Source organism: Strix aluco, chromosome 4 (genome assembly GCF_031877795.1).
Source record: "Strix aluco isolate bStrAlu1 chromosome 4, bStrAlu1.hap1, whole genome shotgun sequence".
In the NCBI taxonomy this organism is placed as follows: Eukaryota; Metazoa; Chordata; class Aves; order Strigiformes; family Strigidae; genus Strix; species Strix aluco.
This window is the reverse complement of record NC_133934.1, coordinates 128733985-128749950: the sequence shown is the minus strand read 5'-3', so window position 1 is coordinate 128749950 and position 15966 is coordinate 128733985. Positions and strand designations below refer to the sequence as shown.

The window sequence follows — 15966 nt, the reverse complement described above, 5'->3', positions numbered from 1 at the left end:
TGAGATGGCACACAGCGCCTACAAGGACAAAACCAAAGTGAAGTTCATTACCTTTCCCGAAAAGCTGGGCCTAGGCCATGACTACATCTCGTTCAACCCGGAGCTGCCCACCCTGGTGAAGTAAGTGTTGCGCTGCAGAAATGGGGGGGGGGGGGGGGGGGCACATCACCTTCCACAGGTGGATCCTCCCCTGCCACAACCATGCAGGTGCCTTCCCCGGCTCCTTCCCCTCCCTACGGTGTTCGCTGGCATCAGTTTTTGAGCTCCCGTTGCTCCTCACTGCCCTGAGCCTGTCCTGACCCCAGGAAGGGGCCCCAGGGACAGTGCCCAGTCTTTGCCCTGGGTGCAGGGATGCAGTTTTGCTCTTAAGCCTAGCTCACCCCCACATCCAGGGCTCAGAAATCAGGCTCTCATGCAGCACAGGACGGTCAGTGATACAGTGTAAGGTTTATTGTTTCTTATCGCAGAGACTTCTTGAACATTAAATGATGCCAGCTGCTGCGTGCAGCGACCACGAGCACTCCCTCCAACCCACGCCAGGACCCCCTCATGGCACTGAACTTACTGCTGTAAGTAATAAAAAACTACTGAGAAACTTTCTAATTTGCCCATTGCCTCGAGGATGCTGCAGGTTACTCAGGGGATGGAGACTGTGCTGGGAGCAGGGAGCTGCTCCTGGGCCAGGCCCACGCAAGCCGGGCCTAGGAGCATCCCAGCGGGCAGTGGTGGGGGTACACAGGCCTGACTACAAACACCCCTTAACCCCCCCGGCACTGATACCTCAGGACTGGCAAGAGCTGCACCGCAAGTCCTTCTTCAGCATCGCTTCCGAGGGCCCAGACAGCTCATCCAGCTGTGTCCAGCTGTGCTGCCCACCCCACCCCTGGCCAAGCCTCAGCAGCTCACCCCTTACACCCACTTTCTGCCTTAGCGTTGGTGCAAGCGAGCCCAGTCCCTAATTTTAGGCTTCGGCAAATAGCCCCTTGGCCTCCAATGGCACTTTTTATTTTTAGCACCTACGCAAGCAACAGGGTGACATGGTTTCGCTTTCCACACGACACTGAGGTTATAAAAATCTGCCCCCCGCCCCCCCCCCCCCCTTCCCCATCTGTAGGAAAGCCAGCAGCAGCAACGTAGAGACTAGACAGCAGAGACAATTTTACAGTGCACGTGCTCACGTCCCCCGGCAGCTCCCTGCCCCTACGCCGCCGTGCCGTTGGGGGTCTTGTCCTCGCCCGCGTCCCGGGGTTCGTTGGGTGGCGGGATCTTCAGGTCGGAGGGTTCCACGTGCCAGATGTCCCGGGCGTATTCCTTGATGGTGCGGTCGCTGGAGAACTTGCCGGCCGCCGCGATGTTCCTGATGACCATCTTGGTCCATGCCTTGGAGTTCTGCAAGGAGAGGGGTGGGATGGTGTGGCTGGAGGCTTGCGCCCATGGGTGCCACATTGGCCCGTGAGACTGGCTTTTAACCAGCAGCATGGCCAGGAGCCTCCTCGCCAGGAACCCGTCGAAGTGCACAACCCCACCAGAGCCCTTCTCTGGGATGAGATGTGCCCCCATCACAGCTCCCCCGCCTCGTCCCCAGGCTGGCACTCACCAGGTACAGCTCGCTGACCTTCTCCTGGCATTTGACGTAAGCCTCGTAGTCTGCAAAAACTTTAAACCTGTAGTGGCGCAAAAAAGGGCAGTCAGCGGCAGCAGAAACGTGTAAGGGGGTGTATGGTGGCGGCCAGTGGCTGCGGCGCACGGGGCTTGGGCTTTCTACATCACAAATGCTTCAGACAAATTCATCCTCCCCAAGCCCAGGAGGGCCCACTCTGCATCAGCTCACTGGGAAAACATTTCCCCACAGCCCTTGGCTGAGTGCTCCGGCCATGAAAGCCCTTGAGATACCTAAAAGCATCTACCATCTGGTGAGGGCTGCGCACCCAAATGCGTCTCTACCTTGCTGTACCCCAAGTTTTAATGTGGCAAGCGTGAAGTGCCGTATGTGGAGAGTCTTTTGTGCCTGTGGAGCATCAATTGCTCTTCCACCTGCATGACAGTTTTGGGCCCCTCACTCCAAAAAGGCCATTGAATGACTCGAGTGTGTCCAGAGAAGGGCAACGGAGCTGGTGCAGGGTCTGGAGCACAGGTCTGATGGGGAGCGGCTGAGGGAACTGGGGGGGTTTAGTCTGGAGAAGAGGAGGCTGAGGGGAGACCTCATGGCCCTCTACAACTCCCTGACAGGAGGGTGCAGAGAGGGGGGATGAGTCTCTTGAGCCAAGGAACAAGCGCCAGGACAAGAGGGAATGGCCTCAAGCTGCGCCAGGGCAGGGTCAGACTGGCTCTTAGGAAGGATTTCTTTGCAGAAGGGGTTGTTGGGCGTTGGAATGGGCTGCCCAGGGCAGGGGGGGAGTCCCCATCCCTGGAGGGGTTGAAGAGTCGGGTTGACCCAGCGCTGAGGGATCTGGTGGAGTTGAGAACAGTCAGTGTGAGGTTAATGGTTGGACTGGAGGAGCTTCAAGGGCTTTTCCAACTGAGATGATTCTGTGATTCTGTGACATTAGAAAATGGGTGGATGGTTGGTGCAGGCGGCTGCTCTGCACGGGCACCAGGTGTTTGGTGGAGAAACCCAACCCAGGGAAAGGATGGCAGCCCAGGCCTCACCGGTCGTGGTGGAAGAGCATGTTGACCACATCTTTGAAGAGGTCAGGCTCCTTCGGGGAGAAGAAGCCACTCCTGATCTGGTCAATGGCTTGCTTCAACTCGGGGAGCCGGTTGTAGTACTCCTGGGCATGGTACCTGGCAGGGAAGGGTTGGTATGAGATGGTGCTGCTCTAGCTGCCTGTGGTAGCACCCCCACAGCATCCCCTCACCCTTCCTTGTCCAGCTCTGTGACATCCTCCACCCTCATGCCGAAGATGAACAGGTTTTCCTCTCCAGCCTCCTCAGCCATTTCCACGTTGGCCCCATCCATGGTGCCGATGGTCAGAGCCCCGTTGAGCATGAACTTCATGTTCCCTGTACCCGACGCCTCGGTGCCCGCCGTGGAGATCTGCTCCGACAGGTCGGTAGCAGGGATCACTGCCAACAAAACACAAGGGGTTCACGGTGACCAGTTTGGGGTTTGCATCATGCTGAGGGATGTTAGATCTGCTGTCTCGCAGGGATGGAGCCATGGGCTGGTGGACATCCCCTCCCCACAGCGTGCCCCACTGGGGCTACCTTTTTCTGCCAGCGAGACCCTGTAGTTCTCCAAGAAGATAACCTTCAGCTTGCTCCCCACAACGGGGTCGTTGTTCACCACGTGAGCCACAGCATTAATGAGCTTGATGATCATTTTAGCCATGTGATATCCTGGGGCAGCCTAGGAGAAAAGCCATGGGTGATGCTGGAGGGCAGGCAAGGAGCACCCAGCTCCCCCGTGCCCAGAGAAGCACCCACTCAGCCCTGTTCCCATCACCTCATCCAACCCATGGCTTGTGCCACCATGTTTTCGGGGACTTGTGTGACCACAGGCAGCATATGGTTGTGCGAGGCCCCCCAAAAACTGGGTGCCTTGCTTGGGTTGAAGTCAACAAGTGCTACCCCAGCACTTCCTGGAGACCTTCAAGGATGTGGCCCCACGAGAAATCTGCACCCAAATCCCCTAGGGCATCGTTTAACGGTTGGACTAGATGATCTTCAAGGTCTTTTCCAACCTTGGTGATTCTGTGATTTTTAAGGATTTCCTCCAAAATGCCTAGAACTCCCAACCCAACTTACCTTGCCCCCAATGATCACCGTCCTTGGCACAAACAGCTTCGCAGGATCCCTCCTGATGCCTGGAGAAGACAGCAGTGTGGTGTCACCCGCTGTTTTAGTTGCAGCCCCGGGGGGATAGCGATGCTGTGCACCCCCAGGGCAGCCTGTCCCCTCGGGGCACGCGGTGGCTTACGGTTGTACATGGTGACAATGTGCAGGCAGTTCATCAGCTGCCGCTTGTACTCGTGGATCCTCTTCACGTGCACGTCGAACATGGAGGAAGGGTTGATCTTCACTTTGTACTCCTTCTCCAGGTACTGCGCGAACTTCACCTTGTTCTCCTGGGTGAGGGCAGGGAGCACGTCAACCCCCAGCCTGTGCTCCCCTTGCCTGCGTCCGTCCCCCCCCCACTGTGCCTGTCCCCCTCACCTGCTTCACTTTGGCCACCTCCCGGATGAAGAGGTCGTCATCCACAAACTTGTGCAGCTTCGTCAGCTGGCTCAGGTCCCGCACGTAGTCCTCCCCTATTTTCTGCAACGGGAGCACAGGCGCACGCTGACGGTGCGATGGGGGTGGCTGGCAGAGCCAGCCGCGCTTGGGAAGCAGGAGGTGGGATGCAGACAGAACTTGGACCATTTAGAAGATGTAAATGGCTGAGGTTGGAGCGGTGTCCTCAGGGGCAGCGTCCCTGGGGTCAGGAAGGGTCGGGGCCCAGTGCGCTCCCCCCGTGCTGTTACCTCTGCGATGAGCTCCGCCAGCCCCGGGTTGCAGAGCAGGAGCCAGCGCCGCGGGGTGATGCCGTTGGTCTTGTTCTGAAACTTCTCCGGCTCCACTGCTGCGAAGTCCTCGAAGCTGCGAGGATGAGGAGGGGGATATCTTCAAGCTGGCCCACTGTTTCCAAGCCAAGGGTGACCCACCACCGCCTCCCTCCCCGCGCTCACACTTGAGTCTTGACTATTTCGGAGTGGATCTTCGCCACGCCGTTGACGGCGTGGGAGCCGACAATGCAGAGATGGGCCATGTTGATCCTCTTGGTGCCTCCTTCCTCTATCAGGGACATCCTCCGCAGCCGGTCCACGTCGTTAGGGAAGAGGAACGCGATGTGCTGCCGGTGGAGGCCGGAGGGGTGGTGAGCAGTGCTGGTATTTTAGGGTGCCCTGCCTGCTGGCTCCCGAGGAGGAGGCCACAGCAATGTCCCCAATGCACTTAACACCAGCCAGAGTGGTGGCTTTTACTCCAGAGTCATGGTGCAAACCCCCTCCAAAGGGTGCCCTTCTCCAGCACGGACATCTCTGGACAGAAGGACCCCCCCAAACCCCACGGAGAGGGGCTTGTGGGCATGTACACAGCCAGTGGGGCCATTTTGGCAAAAGCCTTGTGCTGCCAGACCAGGAGGCCAAACCACCATCTCCTTTGTACCCCCAACCTCATCCTTTTCCAGGATGAATTTAGCATTTAGGGAGCAAAGAAATTACAACAGCTAAGTCCCTGGAGCAAGAGGTGAAGTCTTTAAAATAGCCACTAACTGCGGGATGGCAACAGACTGTTGGGAAGGGCTTTCCTAGACACCAACCTCCCAAAATAGGAACCAGAACCACCCAACACCATCCCCCCAATCCCAACAGCACAACGTGTGCCATCCCTCTCCCCACCCTGGATAGGGCTCCTGCGCTGCCCCAAGGCACTTACATCCAGGTGTCTCTGGTTGATCTCGTAGATGATCTGCAGGTGTCTGGGGAGCAGCTTCTCCACCAGGTCCACCGGCCAGCGCTCCAGGGCTTCAGGGAGCACCGTATGGTTGGTGTAGGCAAAGGTCCGCTTGGTGATGTCCCAAGCCTGCCGGAGGGAGAGCCAGCGTTGAGCGGCAAGGTTGGAAGCAGCCCCGGGTGGGTGTAACACCCATTCATGGTCCTCCCACACAGCCAGAAGCACAGCCAAACCGGCTCCTCTAAGTCCATACTGGTTAAACCCAACCTGACTGCTCCACATCACTCCCCAGGCCACCAGCAGCTACCAAACTGGTTCCCCAGCTCCTTGGCTGGAGGGTGGGTGCAAGCAGAGGGGACCCAAGGGGCAGGTCGGATCTCCCTACCTTGTTCCACGGCAGCTTCTCGATGTCCACAAAAATCCTCATCAGCTCAGGGATGGCCATGGCGGGGTGTGTGTCATTCAGCTGGATGGCAACCTGCGGGGTGGCACGTGGGGACATGGGGGGGACACGCAGGCACCCCACTGCCCAACTCAGCTGGGCACAGGCACCCACGGAGGGGCCACAAAACCTCTCCAACCCTGGGTGTGCATCTGGGAGGCATCAACCTGAGCTCCAAGGCACATGTCACAGAATCAGAGAATCATTCAGATTGGAAAAGACCCTTGGGATCATCGAGTCCAACCATCAGCCCTACTCTACAAAGTTCTCCCCTACACCACATCCCCCAACATCTCATCTAAACGACCCTTAAACACATCCAGGGATGGGGACTCCACCCCCTCCCTGGGCAGCCTATTCCACTGTCTGACCACACTTTCTGTGAAAATTTTTTTCCTAATGCCCAGTCTGAACCTCCCCTGTTGCAGTTTAAAGCCGTTCCCTCTTGTTCTGTCACTAATCACCTGTGAGGAGAGACCAGCACCAACCTCTCTACAATGTCCTTTCAGGGAGCTGTAGAGAGTGATGAGGTCTCCCCTCAGCCTTCTCCTCCTCCAACTAAACAGTCCCAGCTCCTTCAATCTCTCCTCACAGGATTTGTTCTCCAGGCCCTTCACCAGCTTCACTGCCCTCCTCTGCACTCGCTCCAGCACCTCGAGATCTCTCTCGTATTGAGGTGCCCCAAACTGGACCCAATACTCCAGGTGTGGCCTCACCAGTGCAGAGCACAGGGGGACTATCACCTCCCTACTTCTGCTGGTCACACTATTTCTAATACAAGCCAGGATGCTGTTGGCTTTCTTGGCCACCTGGGCACACTGCTGGCTCATGTTCAGCTGCTTGTCAATTAGAACCCCCAGATCCTTCTCTTCCAGACAGCTCCAGCCACACCTCCCCAAGCCTGTAGCCATGCAGGGGGTTGTTGTGGCCCAAGTGCAGGACCTGGCACTTGGCCTTGTTGAAGCTCATCCCATTAACGTTGGCCACCGATCCAATCTATCCAAGGCTCTCTGTAGAACCTCCCTATAGAGAGACTATGTCAGAGCAACCCTGGCTCGTACCTGGTCGGGGAAGGAATCAAACACAGTTCGGACACTCTCCGTGCTCCCGAATTTGGACGCTTTGAAGCGGCGTATGATGTCTTGGAGGGTGGCAGCCACGACGAAGTACTCCTGCTTCAGCCGCAGCTCCTTGCCCTCGAAGAACTGTGAGCAGAGGAGCGGCAGGACTGCATCACGCTGCTCAGGCACGCTTGTGCCAAGGAGCTGAGCCCTTCGGGGCTCCCTGCCACGCAGGGACCCACGCTGGCACACATCCACGGCACGGTGCGAGCCCCCAGCGCCTCCCCCAGCGCCAGGGCTGGCAGCAGCTCTAACCCCAACATCTTGATTTCCAGATTTCAGCATGGGGGTTTGAGATGTGCTGGTACACACAGAGGTTAAATCTTTCCCCTCTCACCCCGAGCATTGTTGAAACCTGTTCTCCCTGGTTTGAAAATTCTGGCCGCAAGGAAAGGTACTGGGGCAACGGGAAGGGGAACCACAGCAGGGCTGTAACACCTAGGAGCTGTTTCTAAGACAAGAATTAAAGCCACCATTCACGCAGCATGAGACATCAACCCGCTGCTCTGCAAAAGAGGATCTGCAGGAGGCAACCTCACCGCCGGAGCTGTGGTGCTCCCAGCTCTCCTCGCCAGCTGGGAAGGCTGGTGTAGGATGAAATGGGGAAAAACCCCATCAGGGCCTGCTCAAAACAGGCTGCAGAGCAAGGAGAGCCACCCTTTGCCCTCCTCCCCTGCTCTGCAGCTTGTTTTGTGGCCAGAAAAGGGCTGTACATCCCATCACGCCCCCGTTCCAGCACAGCAACACCGGCAGCAAGAGGTCAGGATGTAAAGGGCAATTTGAAGCACAATCTCTGGTCCTGGGCTGCAAGGGACAGGCAGGAAAATGCCAGCAGTGCTCATCAGTTTGCCTTCATGTTCTATTTTGAAACTCGAGGAACATCTCTGCAGCAGGACGTGCTCATTGTAACTCCCTCCCCTCTACCAACCACGGATTTGCCTGGGAGCGGACTGGTCTCTGCTGCAGCCCCGGGCAGCGCTGGTGAGAGGCAGCAATCCCCATCCGAGCACTACAGGTGGCTTGAAACCCAACTAAAACATCTCTGCAATGTCCTGGCGAGAGGGGCTGCATCTTTAGCCATCCCCAAAATAGGGACACCCCTCCATCCCGACTTACATTGTCGTTGGGGTAGAGGACGCGGGATATGTTTTCCGCCAGGTTTCTGTCCAGCACAGCCTGGATGTAGTCTCCAACATTGACTGGGGAGGAGCAGAGGGAGAAGGTGGGTGCAGGGGACACCCCCTGTGCCCCATCCCACTCAGCACCCCGCCAGCACCCACTTACAGTCCCGCAGGTTGAAGTCGTTGGGTGCCCGAGCCGACCACAGGCGCATGGTGTTGACGGTGTTGTTCATGTACCCAGGCACGGGGGTATCGTAGGGCAGCGCCAGCACCACCTAGGACATCGATGGCAGGACAGCTGAACGGGGCTGGAGTCCCCCCACATCCCCCCTGCCCCGCCAGAGCCCCCCCCATCCCACAGACTCTCCCGCAGGAGTCAGCTGAGGGTTGCATCCACCTTCATGGGGTTGCATGTGTGGGGAGGTGCTTGGTACCCCCCCAAGCCTCTATCCCGGGGACACCCTGGCTCCCCCAGCTCTGCCCGAAGCGCTCAGGGGATGAAGAGAGGCTTGCAAGGGTCAGGAGAAGCTTAATTTAGGGCTGTGCGTTGCACACAGACCCGCTGGAGGTGCTTTTGGGTACTTCCGAGGTTGGCTGCAGAGGTGGAGCAGCAAAACCCACCCCTATGTCCACCTCCTCCCCAATTTTCTGCCTTTTCCACCCCGGCGAAGCAGCCTCACCAGCGCAACCCTCCCCGGTGGGGATGCTGGCAGCACCCAGGGGTGCAGCCAGCCAACAAGAGCCCCCCCCAGGTGATGGGACAACCCAGGCAAGGGGGGGTTCCCCGCCAGGCTGCACCCCAGCCCGTTACCTGGGTGTCGACCCACTTGATGCCAGTGGCAGTGTGCTCCACCCGGCCGTAGAAGTGCACGGGCAGCATGTACTCGGGACGGGCTTTCTCCCAGGGGTTACCGTGCCGGAGCCAGTCATCAGCTTCTTCCACCTGCCAGAGGGGAGTGAGAGCGGTGAGGGGATCACTCAGCCCCAGGGACCTCCCCAGGTTGTGCCCACATGGAGGAGGATGGATGGGAAAAGCTCTGGCTGCTTGTGGCAAAGGGGATGATGCTTTGGAGTCTGTCTGCCCTAAACCCGGATTTCGGCTCTGCCCCAGCCACCCTGAACTCCGGGGTTCTCCCTGCCAGGGGGGGGTGATGGATGAGGATGAAGAGGTGGGGATGAAAGCAACACTTCTCTCACTAACAGCGCCGTGCTGTGACCGAGGTGCTGTTAGCCCTCTTAATTGGGGTTTTGATCTCAGCCCGCAGGCTGGCTAATGAAGCGGGCTCGTTCCATAGCCCGGTTGGGCTGTTAGAGGGGAGAGCTGGGGTTGGACATCGCCTTTGGCACGGCCAGGTCAGAGCTCCGGGCAGCAGGGACATCGCAGGAGGGCTGGGGGGGATAAACCCCCTTAGGACACAGCGGTCGGGGAATCGCTATTTCACAGCACCGAGGAGGAAAGGCCTCCACTTGCCAGCTTTTTGGGGGTGCTCACAGGGTATTCAGGGTTGTGTCCCACCAGGGGTTTTGCTGATACACGCTACTGCATTTCCAAAACAGCCTCTTCCACCCTCTGGTGCTTTAACCCAGGCTTTGAGCAGTGTTAAACTCATTTCAGAAAACATCTGACACGTCTTAAATCTCACAGCATCAACTCTGGCTCCAGCAGTCTCCAAGCTAAGGGAGAATGTCCCTACACCCTGATCTTGGCCTAGATCTAAGGGGAAGGCTGGACTTGGGGCTTTGGCTGTGTCGGGGAAAGGCAAGAGCCACACGCCTCTGCCCGTACCTGCCACCCGTCCCGGATCTTCTGGTTGAAGATGCCGTACTCGTAGCGGATGCCGTAGCCGTAGGCTGCCAGCCCCAGTGTCGCCATTGAGTCGAGGAAGCAGGCTGGCAGGGAGAGAGGAGAGCCGTGAGCTGCACTGCCCCGGGGAGCAGGGAGCCCTGGGGAGGCAGCGGGACCTTCTCCCCATGGAGAGCAAACAGCCACCCTGCAGGGACACGAGCCAGGGCCAGCAGCCACCGCTGCTTGCCGGCCACCCTACGCCTCTCACCCTGTGCGTGTAAGACACGGAGCACAGGTCTGATGGGGAGCAGCTGAGGGAACTGGGGGGATTTAGTCTGGAGAAGAGGAGGCTGAGGGGAGACCTCATGGCCCTCTACAACTCCCTGAAAGGAGGGTGCAGAGAGGGGGGATGAGTCTCTTGAGCCAAGGAACAAGCCCCAGGACAAGAGGGAATGGCCTCAAGCTGCGCCAGGGCAGGGTCAGACTGGCTCTTAGGAAGTATTTCTTTGCAGAAGGGGTTGTTGGGCGTTGGAATGGGCTGCCCAGGGCAGGGGGGGAGTCCCCATCCCTGGAGGGGTTGAAGAGTCGGGTTGACCCAGCGCTGAGGGATCTGGTGGAGTTGGGAACGGTCAGTGTGAGGTTCATGGTTGGACTGGAGGAGCTTCAAGGGCTTTTCCAACCGAGATGATTCCGGGATTCTGTAAAGGCTGGAGCAAAAAAACCCCCTGCTGGGTTTAGGTACCCCCCCGTGCCCCACCATCCCGACAAACAGACCATTTTTGGGGCGCACTCACCAGCAAGCCTGCCGAGCCCACCGTTGCCAAGCCCGGCATCCTCCTCGATTTCCTCCAGCTCTTCCATGTCCAGCCCAAGCTACAGATGAGGAGAAGGCCATGGGCTGGAGGCTCGCAGCGTGCCCAGCCCCGCAGAGGGGAGGCACTGCACCCCTGGGTGCTGCCCTGCACCCACCGCTGCCGTTCCCCCCCTTGCAGGTGGGTTCCAGGAGGGGTGGAAAGGCACCCGACCCTGCAAGACTCATCCCTGCAGGTGGGACACTGCGATTTGCACCCAAACCAGCCCCTCTCCCCCTCCACTGCCGCTCTGCGGCGCGGCGGGGACCAGCTCTGGTGTTTAAAGACACTCCACCAGCCTTTACAAGGGACACACGCGCCCTTGACCTCACCATGGACAAGCTCCTGGGGGTGAGGGGCACCCGGCCGTAACCAGGGCACTGCTCTTGTGGTCCCAGATGTTTCGGGCAGGTCTCCCAGGGCTCATTCCTGGGCCTGTTCCCTCTCTCCACGCCCCAGCTCCACAGGGGCAGGCACCACGCTCCTGCTCCCCCATCCCCGCCACCCCCCCTGGCTCCAGGCATCACCCTTTAACAGAGACACCCAGAGAAGCAGCTACACCACTTTTACAAGGAAATTTTAAGTTTCCAGCCTGGGATGCTGTGGGAGGAAGAGATTTTTGCCTATGCAAAGCTCCTCAGGTAGCTCAGCGGGAAATAAGACGGTGCCTTGCCAGGGCTGAGCCACCTTTTCCCACGGAAACCTCTTGGCCCGACGTCCCACAGTCATAGCAAACGGGGACAGCCCCAGATCCATGGCCACCCAAGCGGGAAGGCCAGACCCTGCACTGCTCACGTGTAAGAAGGCAGCACCTTCTCCCAAACCAGCTGGGCGCAGATGGGAGCACCAGCACTGACCGCAGCCTCGCCGGTGTTTCGTGGCACTAGGGCACAGCTCTGAATTCCATCGGCAGCCCTGAAGGCCTACAGAAATATTTTATGTGATTTCTATTACGCCAAACGTTTTTTTTTAGAGACATTTGGCATTTGTGTCCGGGGGGGCTCAGCATAAGGATTTCCCTCAGAGCTTTACCTGCCATCGCTGCAAAGAGGATGATTTTCAAATAACCTCGCCCCTTCCGCTTCCCCACGCAGCATCCCAGGCTCTTCCCCTCCACCCTCACCCCGGCTGGGCTGCCGCCCTCATTGCAAGGTCGACAGATAAAAAAGAAACCCAAACCATAAGAAAACCTAAAAATAAGTTCCTCCCTGAACGCATTTGCTCGAAAGCTGCTCTGACTGTTGTGCAACCGCCCAGGCCACGTACGATGACGTTGGTCCTGAGGGGTGCAAGCGCAGGGCAGGGGAGGAAGGAGCCACCCAAAAAACCTTTGATAACCACGCGGTGCCAGTGCCAGGCCGGGGTTGAGTTAGGCCAAGGTTTTATTCCCCTCTGCCATTGATTAGAGCTATTAATGGCCTCGTATATACAACCATGAGCTTCCTTGGGCTTGACCCTCCATCCCAGCGGCGCTCGGCAGCGCCGTGCCACATCTCTCGGCGCGCTGCAAACGCCGGCTGCGGCCCCCGGCCTTTTAAGAGCTGGTTCTGGAGCAGCATTTATCCACTAAGGCATCACCTGCGGCTCAAGGAGCAGTTTGCAGCCAGTGCAGTAAAACACAAAAATTCCCAGGAGCTGGAGAGTGTTGGAGCCCTCCTGGTCCAGGTCTACACTGACCCCCTGGGATGCTCACCTGGTAGATGGCTTCATCGCAGGCGTTTTGCAGCCCCAGGTTAATCATGGTGTTCTGCAGCGTCCGCCCCATGTAAAACTCCAAGGAGAGGTAGTAAATCCTCTGAAAGAGAAAACCACCTGCCGGTCACCTTCCCCAGGGCTGGACGAGGCTCCTCTGGACTCCAGAAGCTGCTCTTGGGTGTTATCACGAAGCACGAGCAAAAAAAAGAAATTACTTTCAACAGAACAGGGTGGTTTGCACCGAGAATTCGAGGGCTGGAGCTCCTTGGGGGCCCCGAGGCAGCTGTGCCCTGCAACCCCTGCTGCTGCTACTTCCCAGGCCAGGAAGAGGGTAACACCGAGGTGGTTTTGTTTAAACAAGCCCCAACGCCCTGTCGGAGAGCAGGGACAGCTCCAGGATGGTCACCCTGAGCACACCGGTGGCCGTGGCGGTACAAAGTTAAATTTTAAAGAGGAGATGTTTCCTAATGTCACCCCAAGCTGCAAAACAACCCAAAACCCAAACAAGCGCCAGGGCCAGGCATGTGCAGCAGCCGTGCGGACACAGGCTCCCTTGCACGTCCCCGGGGGGTTTCGGTTCGGTCTCAGGACACGATGGGTGCAGGATGCGGCCGGTAACGCAGAGGCTTGTGTAAGCCATTCCCCGGCGTCAGCACCGGCGGGTTTTAAGGAAGGATTTAGGCTGGAGGAAGTCGCTGACTTAACAGGTTTCCCCAGGACCTGTGTGGGATCGGGCCTGGGGATGGCGATGGGATGTGCTGGGCAGGATCGGCTGGGCTTACTGGTTTGGTGCCAGCAGAGCTGGAAGCAGTGACGGCGGGCGGACGGCACCCGGCACGGCTCAGCTCCGCAGGAGGGTGCCCAGATTCAAACCCTGGAAGAGGCTCATCTTTTTTTCTCACCCCTACACGACATGGGGAGGGGTGCTGAGCTCTCAGGGGCTGGCACTGTCCCAGCGAGGCCACCCTCGCAGGGAGGAAACGAGCCAACGGGGCCGTCCAGGTGTCAGGAGGGGATTACAGCTTAATCCCCAGCAGCCGGAGCCCCGTGCTCGGTGCCAGCCCACGCTGATGAGCAGAAAACGCAAAACTCCCGGATAAACCGGATCTTTCCCGGGATGCCTGTAGCGCCGATTAAACTCGCGCCTCTTTTAAGCCAGACCTGCCTGCGGCTGGCTTTGGGTTCGTTTAAGCCCTTCGACTAATTGACTCTAGAAGGCTTTGAGCTGCTCTCGGCAGACCGCACCCACGCCAGCCTGCGGGACAACAAACGCGGTTCCCATGCCCTGAGCCCAGCTCCCGGCCAAGCCGCGCTCTGTTTGTTTTGCAAAAGCAGAGGACAGCGGCCTCTCTTGTTAAAGTCCAGTCTCTCCGCTCGCCAAAGCAAAGGGGAAATACCCCTAAACCGCAGAAAAACCACCCCACCCCCCCCCCCCCCGCCCGCTCTTCCCATGGCGCGTTACAAATTCCCACCCCGGCCATCACGCAGGACCCGTCGGGGCAAAGCTGAGGGGGGGCTCTCGCTGCCCTCCACCCTCTCCCCTGCAAAAAGGGGTGTCCCCCCCTCCTCCCAGCCATCCCCCCGCTCCCACCTTGGGGTCCTTCTCGTAGTAGTACTGCTGGGTGCGGATCCAGCGTCCCACCAGGTGGTCCCGCACGGTGTGGGCCAGGGCGAAGTAGTAGTCACGGGGGGTAGCCACGTTGCGGTCCTTGACTAGGGTGAAGTGGAGGTGGCGATTGAAGCCCCGTTTCAGCTCGGCCACGTTCTCGGCCCCCACGATCCCGCGGATGCTGATTTGCTTCCGCCGCTCCTGGTCCGACAGCGGCCGCGACATCCCGGCGGGGCTGCGGGGGACACGGGGGGGACAAACGGCCACGCTGGGGGTACGGGGAGAAGGGGGGGGGGAAACACACACACAAACAGCCACGGCGGGGTTGGGCACCGGCACCGGGTTCCGCCTCCGCCCCCGGGGCCGGACTCGCTGCCGGAGCCCCGGGGAGGGGACGGGGGATGGGGACGGGCCGCCCCCACGGGCCGCCCACTCGTGGGGCGGGAGCGGCGCCCCGGGGTGGGGGGAGAAAAGAGGGTGTACGGAGCCGGGGGACGACCACGGGGGGGGGTGGGTAGGTGGGTGTCCTTCCCCTCCTCCTCCACGGGCGAACCTGCGCCGGGCGGAGCCGCCTCCCCCCGCGTTTCTCCGGGCGTCGAGCACCGCCCCACGCAGGGCCCCGCCCCGGCCAGGGCCCTCCCCGCCGGGCCCGCAGGGAAATGCCGCTGTCATGGCCCAGGCGGAAACTGTCACGATCCCAGCCCTGCCCGACTGCACCCCCTTCCCTGCACCCCCACCCCCGCACCCCTTCTGCACGCCCTGCCCTGAACCCCCATCCCTGCACTCCTTCTGCACCCCCTCCCCTACACCCCCTTCCCCTGCATCCCTTCTGCACCCCTTCTGCACCCCCTCCCCTGAACCCCCATCCCTGCACCCCTTCTGCACCCCCTCCCCTACACCCCCTTCCCCTGCATCCCTTCTGCACCCCTTCTGCACCCCCTCCCCTGAACCCCCATCCCTGCACCCCTTCTGCACCCCCTCCCCTACACCCCCTTCCCCTGCACTCCTTCTGCACCCCTTCTGCACCCCCTCCCCTGAACCCCCACCCCTGCACCCCTTCTGCACCCCCTCCCCTGAACCCCCATCCCTGCACTCCTTCTGCAACCCCTCCCCTACACCCCCTTCCCCTGCACCCCTTCTGCACCCTTTCTGCACCCCCTTCCCTGCACCCCCACCCCTGCACCCCTTCTGCACCCCCTCCTCTGCACCCTTTCTGCACCCCCTTCCCCTTCACCCCCACCCCTGCATCCTTTCTGCACCCCCACCCCTGCACCCCTTTGCCCCCCCTCCCCTCGCCCCCTCACTTTGCTCTGCCCGCTCCACAATCCCTCTGGGAATGGCGTTGGATTTCTTCCCAGCTCCAGATGCTTCACGGCCTCCTCCCCAGGCCTTCTGCCTGCCCTGCCTGCAGAGTCCTGCCCTCCCTCCTGCCTGCAGTTCGTCCCGAGGGCAAGAACACCTGATCCAAGCTACAACACAACACTTCTTCCTCTTCCTCTTCCTCTTCCTCCAGCCATGCCTCCACCCGGCTTCCCAGCCTTGCGATTTCCCTGCCCAGTTCCTCAAAGCTAAACCCAGCTCAGCCGAGGAGCGAGACACCCCGGCTGCTGCCCTGGGGGGGGCTGGCCAGGCCCTGTGTGCTCAGGGGGGTACCCCAGCCACCCCCCACTGTCACCCCAGCTGGGACCGAGCGACACAAGGCCCCGCGAAAGGCTGCGGTGGCTCGCCGAAGCTTCAGGAACCAACCCAAACTGCAGTGTGGAAAAAAAAAAAAAGGGATGTGACTGATTTTTGTGGTTTTTCACAGGGTAAATTGAAGGATTATTGTCTGGGTGGAAGCATGGGCATGGTTTCCTTGCCAGTAAACGCCGGACGCAGACGGGCTCGATGCCTAGAGCTGGTATTTCG

The 15966-nt window shown here is 59.6% G+C and overlaps 2 protein-coding genes across 3 annotated transcripts in view; one reads left to right on the top strand and one right to left on the bottom strand.

The window, feature by feature from the left end:
• The window catches only part of ABHD12B (abhydrolase domain containing 12B), a 6282-nt gene extending 5679 nt beyond the window's left edge, over positions 1-603 (top strand). Inside the window, exons 12-13 of the mRNA XM_074821158.1 lie at positions 5-120; positions 468-603. Coding sequence (XP_074677259.1) covers positions 5-120; positions 468-489 — 138 coding nt within the window. The 3' untranslated portion in view covers positions 490-603. The remainder of the gene's footprint in view (positions 1-4; positions 121-467) is intronic.
• PYGL (glycogen phosphorylase L) lies at positions 428-15502 on the bottom strand. Of its 2 annotated transcripts, none has more exons than XM_074821155.1 (21): positions 15363-15502; positions 14041-14293; positions 12448-12549; positions 10698-10776; positions 9904-10007; positions 8929-9060; positions 8281-8392; positions 8113-8195; positions 6937-7080; positions 5819-5911; positions 5416-5562; positions 4668-4831; positions 4464-4578; positions 4156-4257; positions 3920-4067; positions 3748-3806; positions 3208-3349; positions 2859-3066; positions 2650-2784; positions 1598-1664; positions 428-1389 (listed from the first exon to the last, which is right to left on the bottom strand). In XM_074821155.1, the coding sequence occupies exons 2-21, from the start codon at positions 14281-14283 to the stop codon at positions 1201-1203; spliced, it is 2568 nt and encodes an 855-aa protein (XP_074677256.1). In that variant the 5' UTR covers positions 14284-14293; positions 15363-15502; the 3' UTR covers positions 428-1200. The 2 variants fall into 2 exon arrangements, with proteins under 2 accessions (XP_074677256.1, XP_074677257.1); XM_074821156.1 differs by lacking the exon at positions 15363-15502 and adding an exon at positions 14612-14627.
• Between the last annotated feature and the right edge of the window lie 464 nt (positions 15503-15966).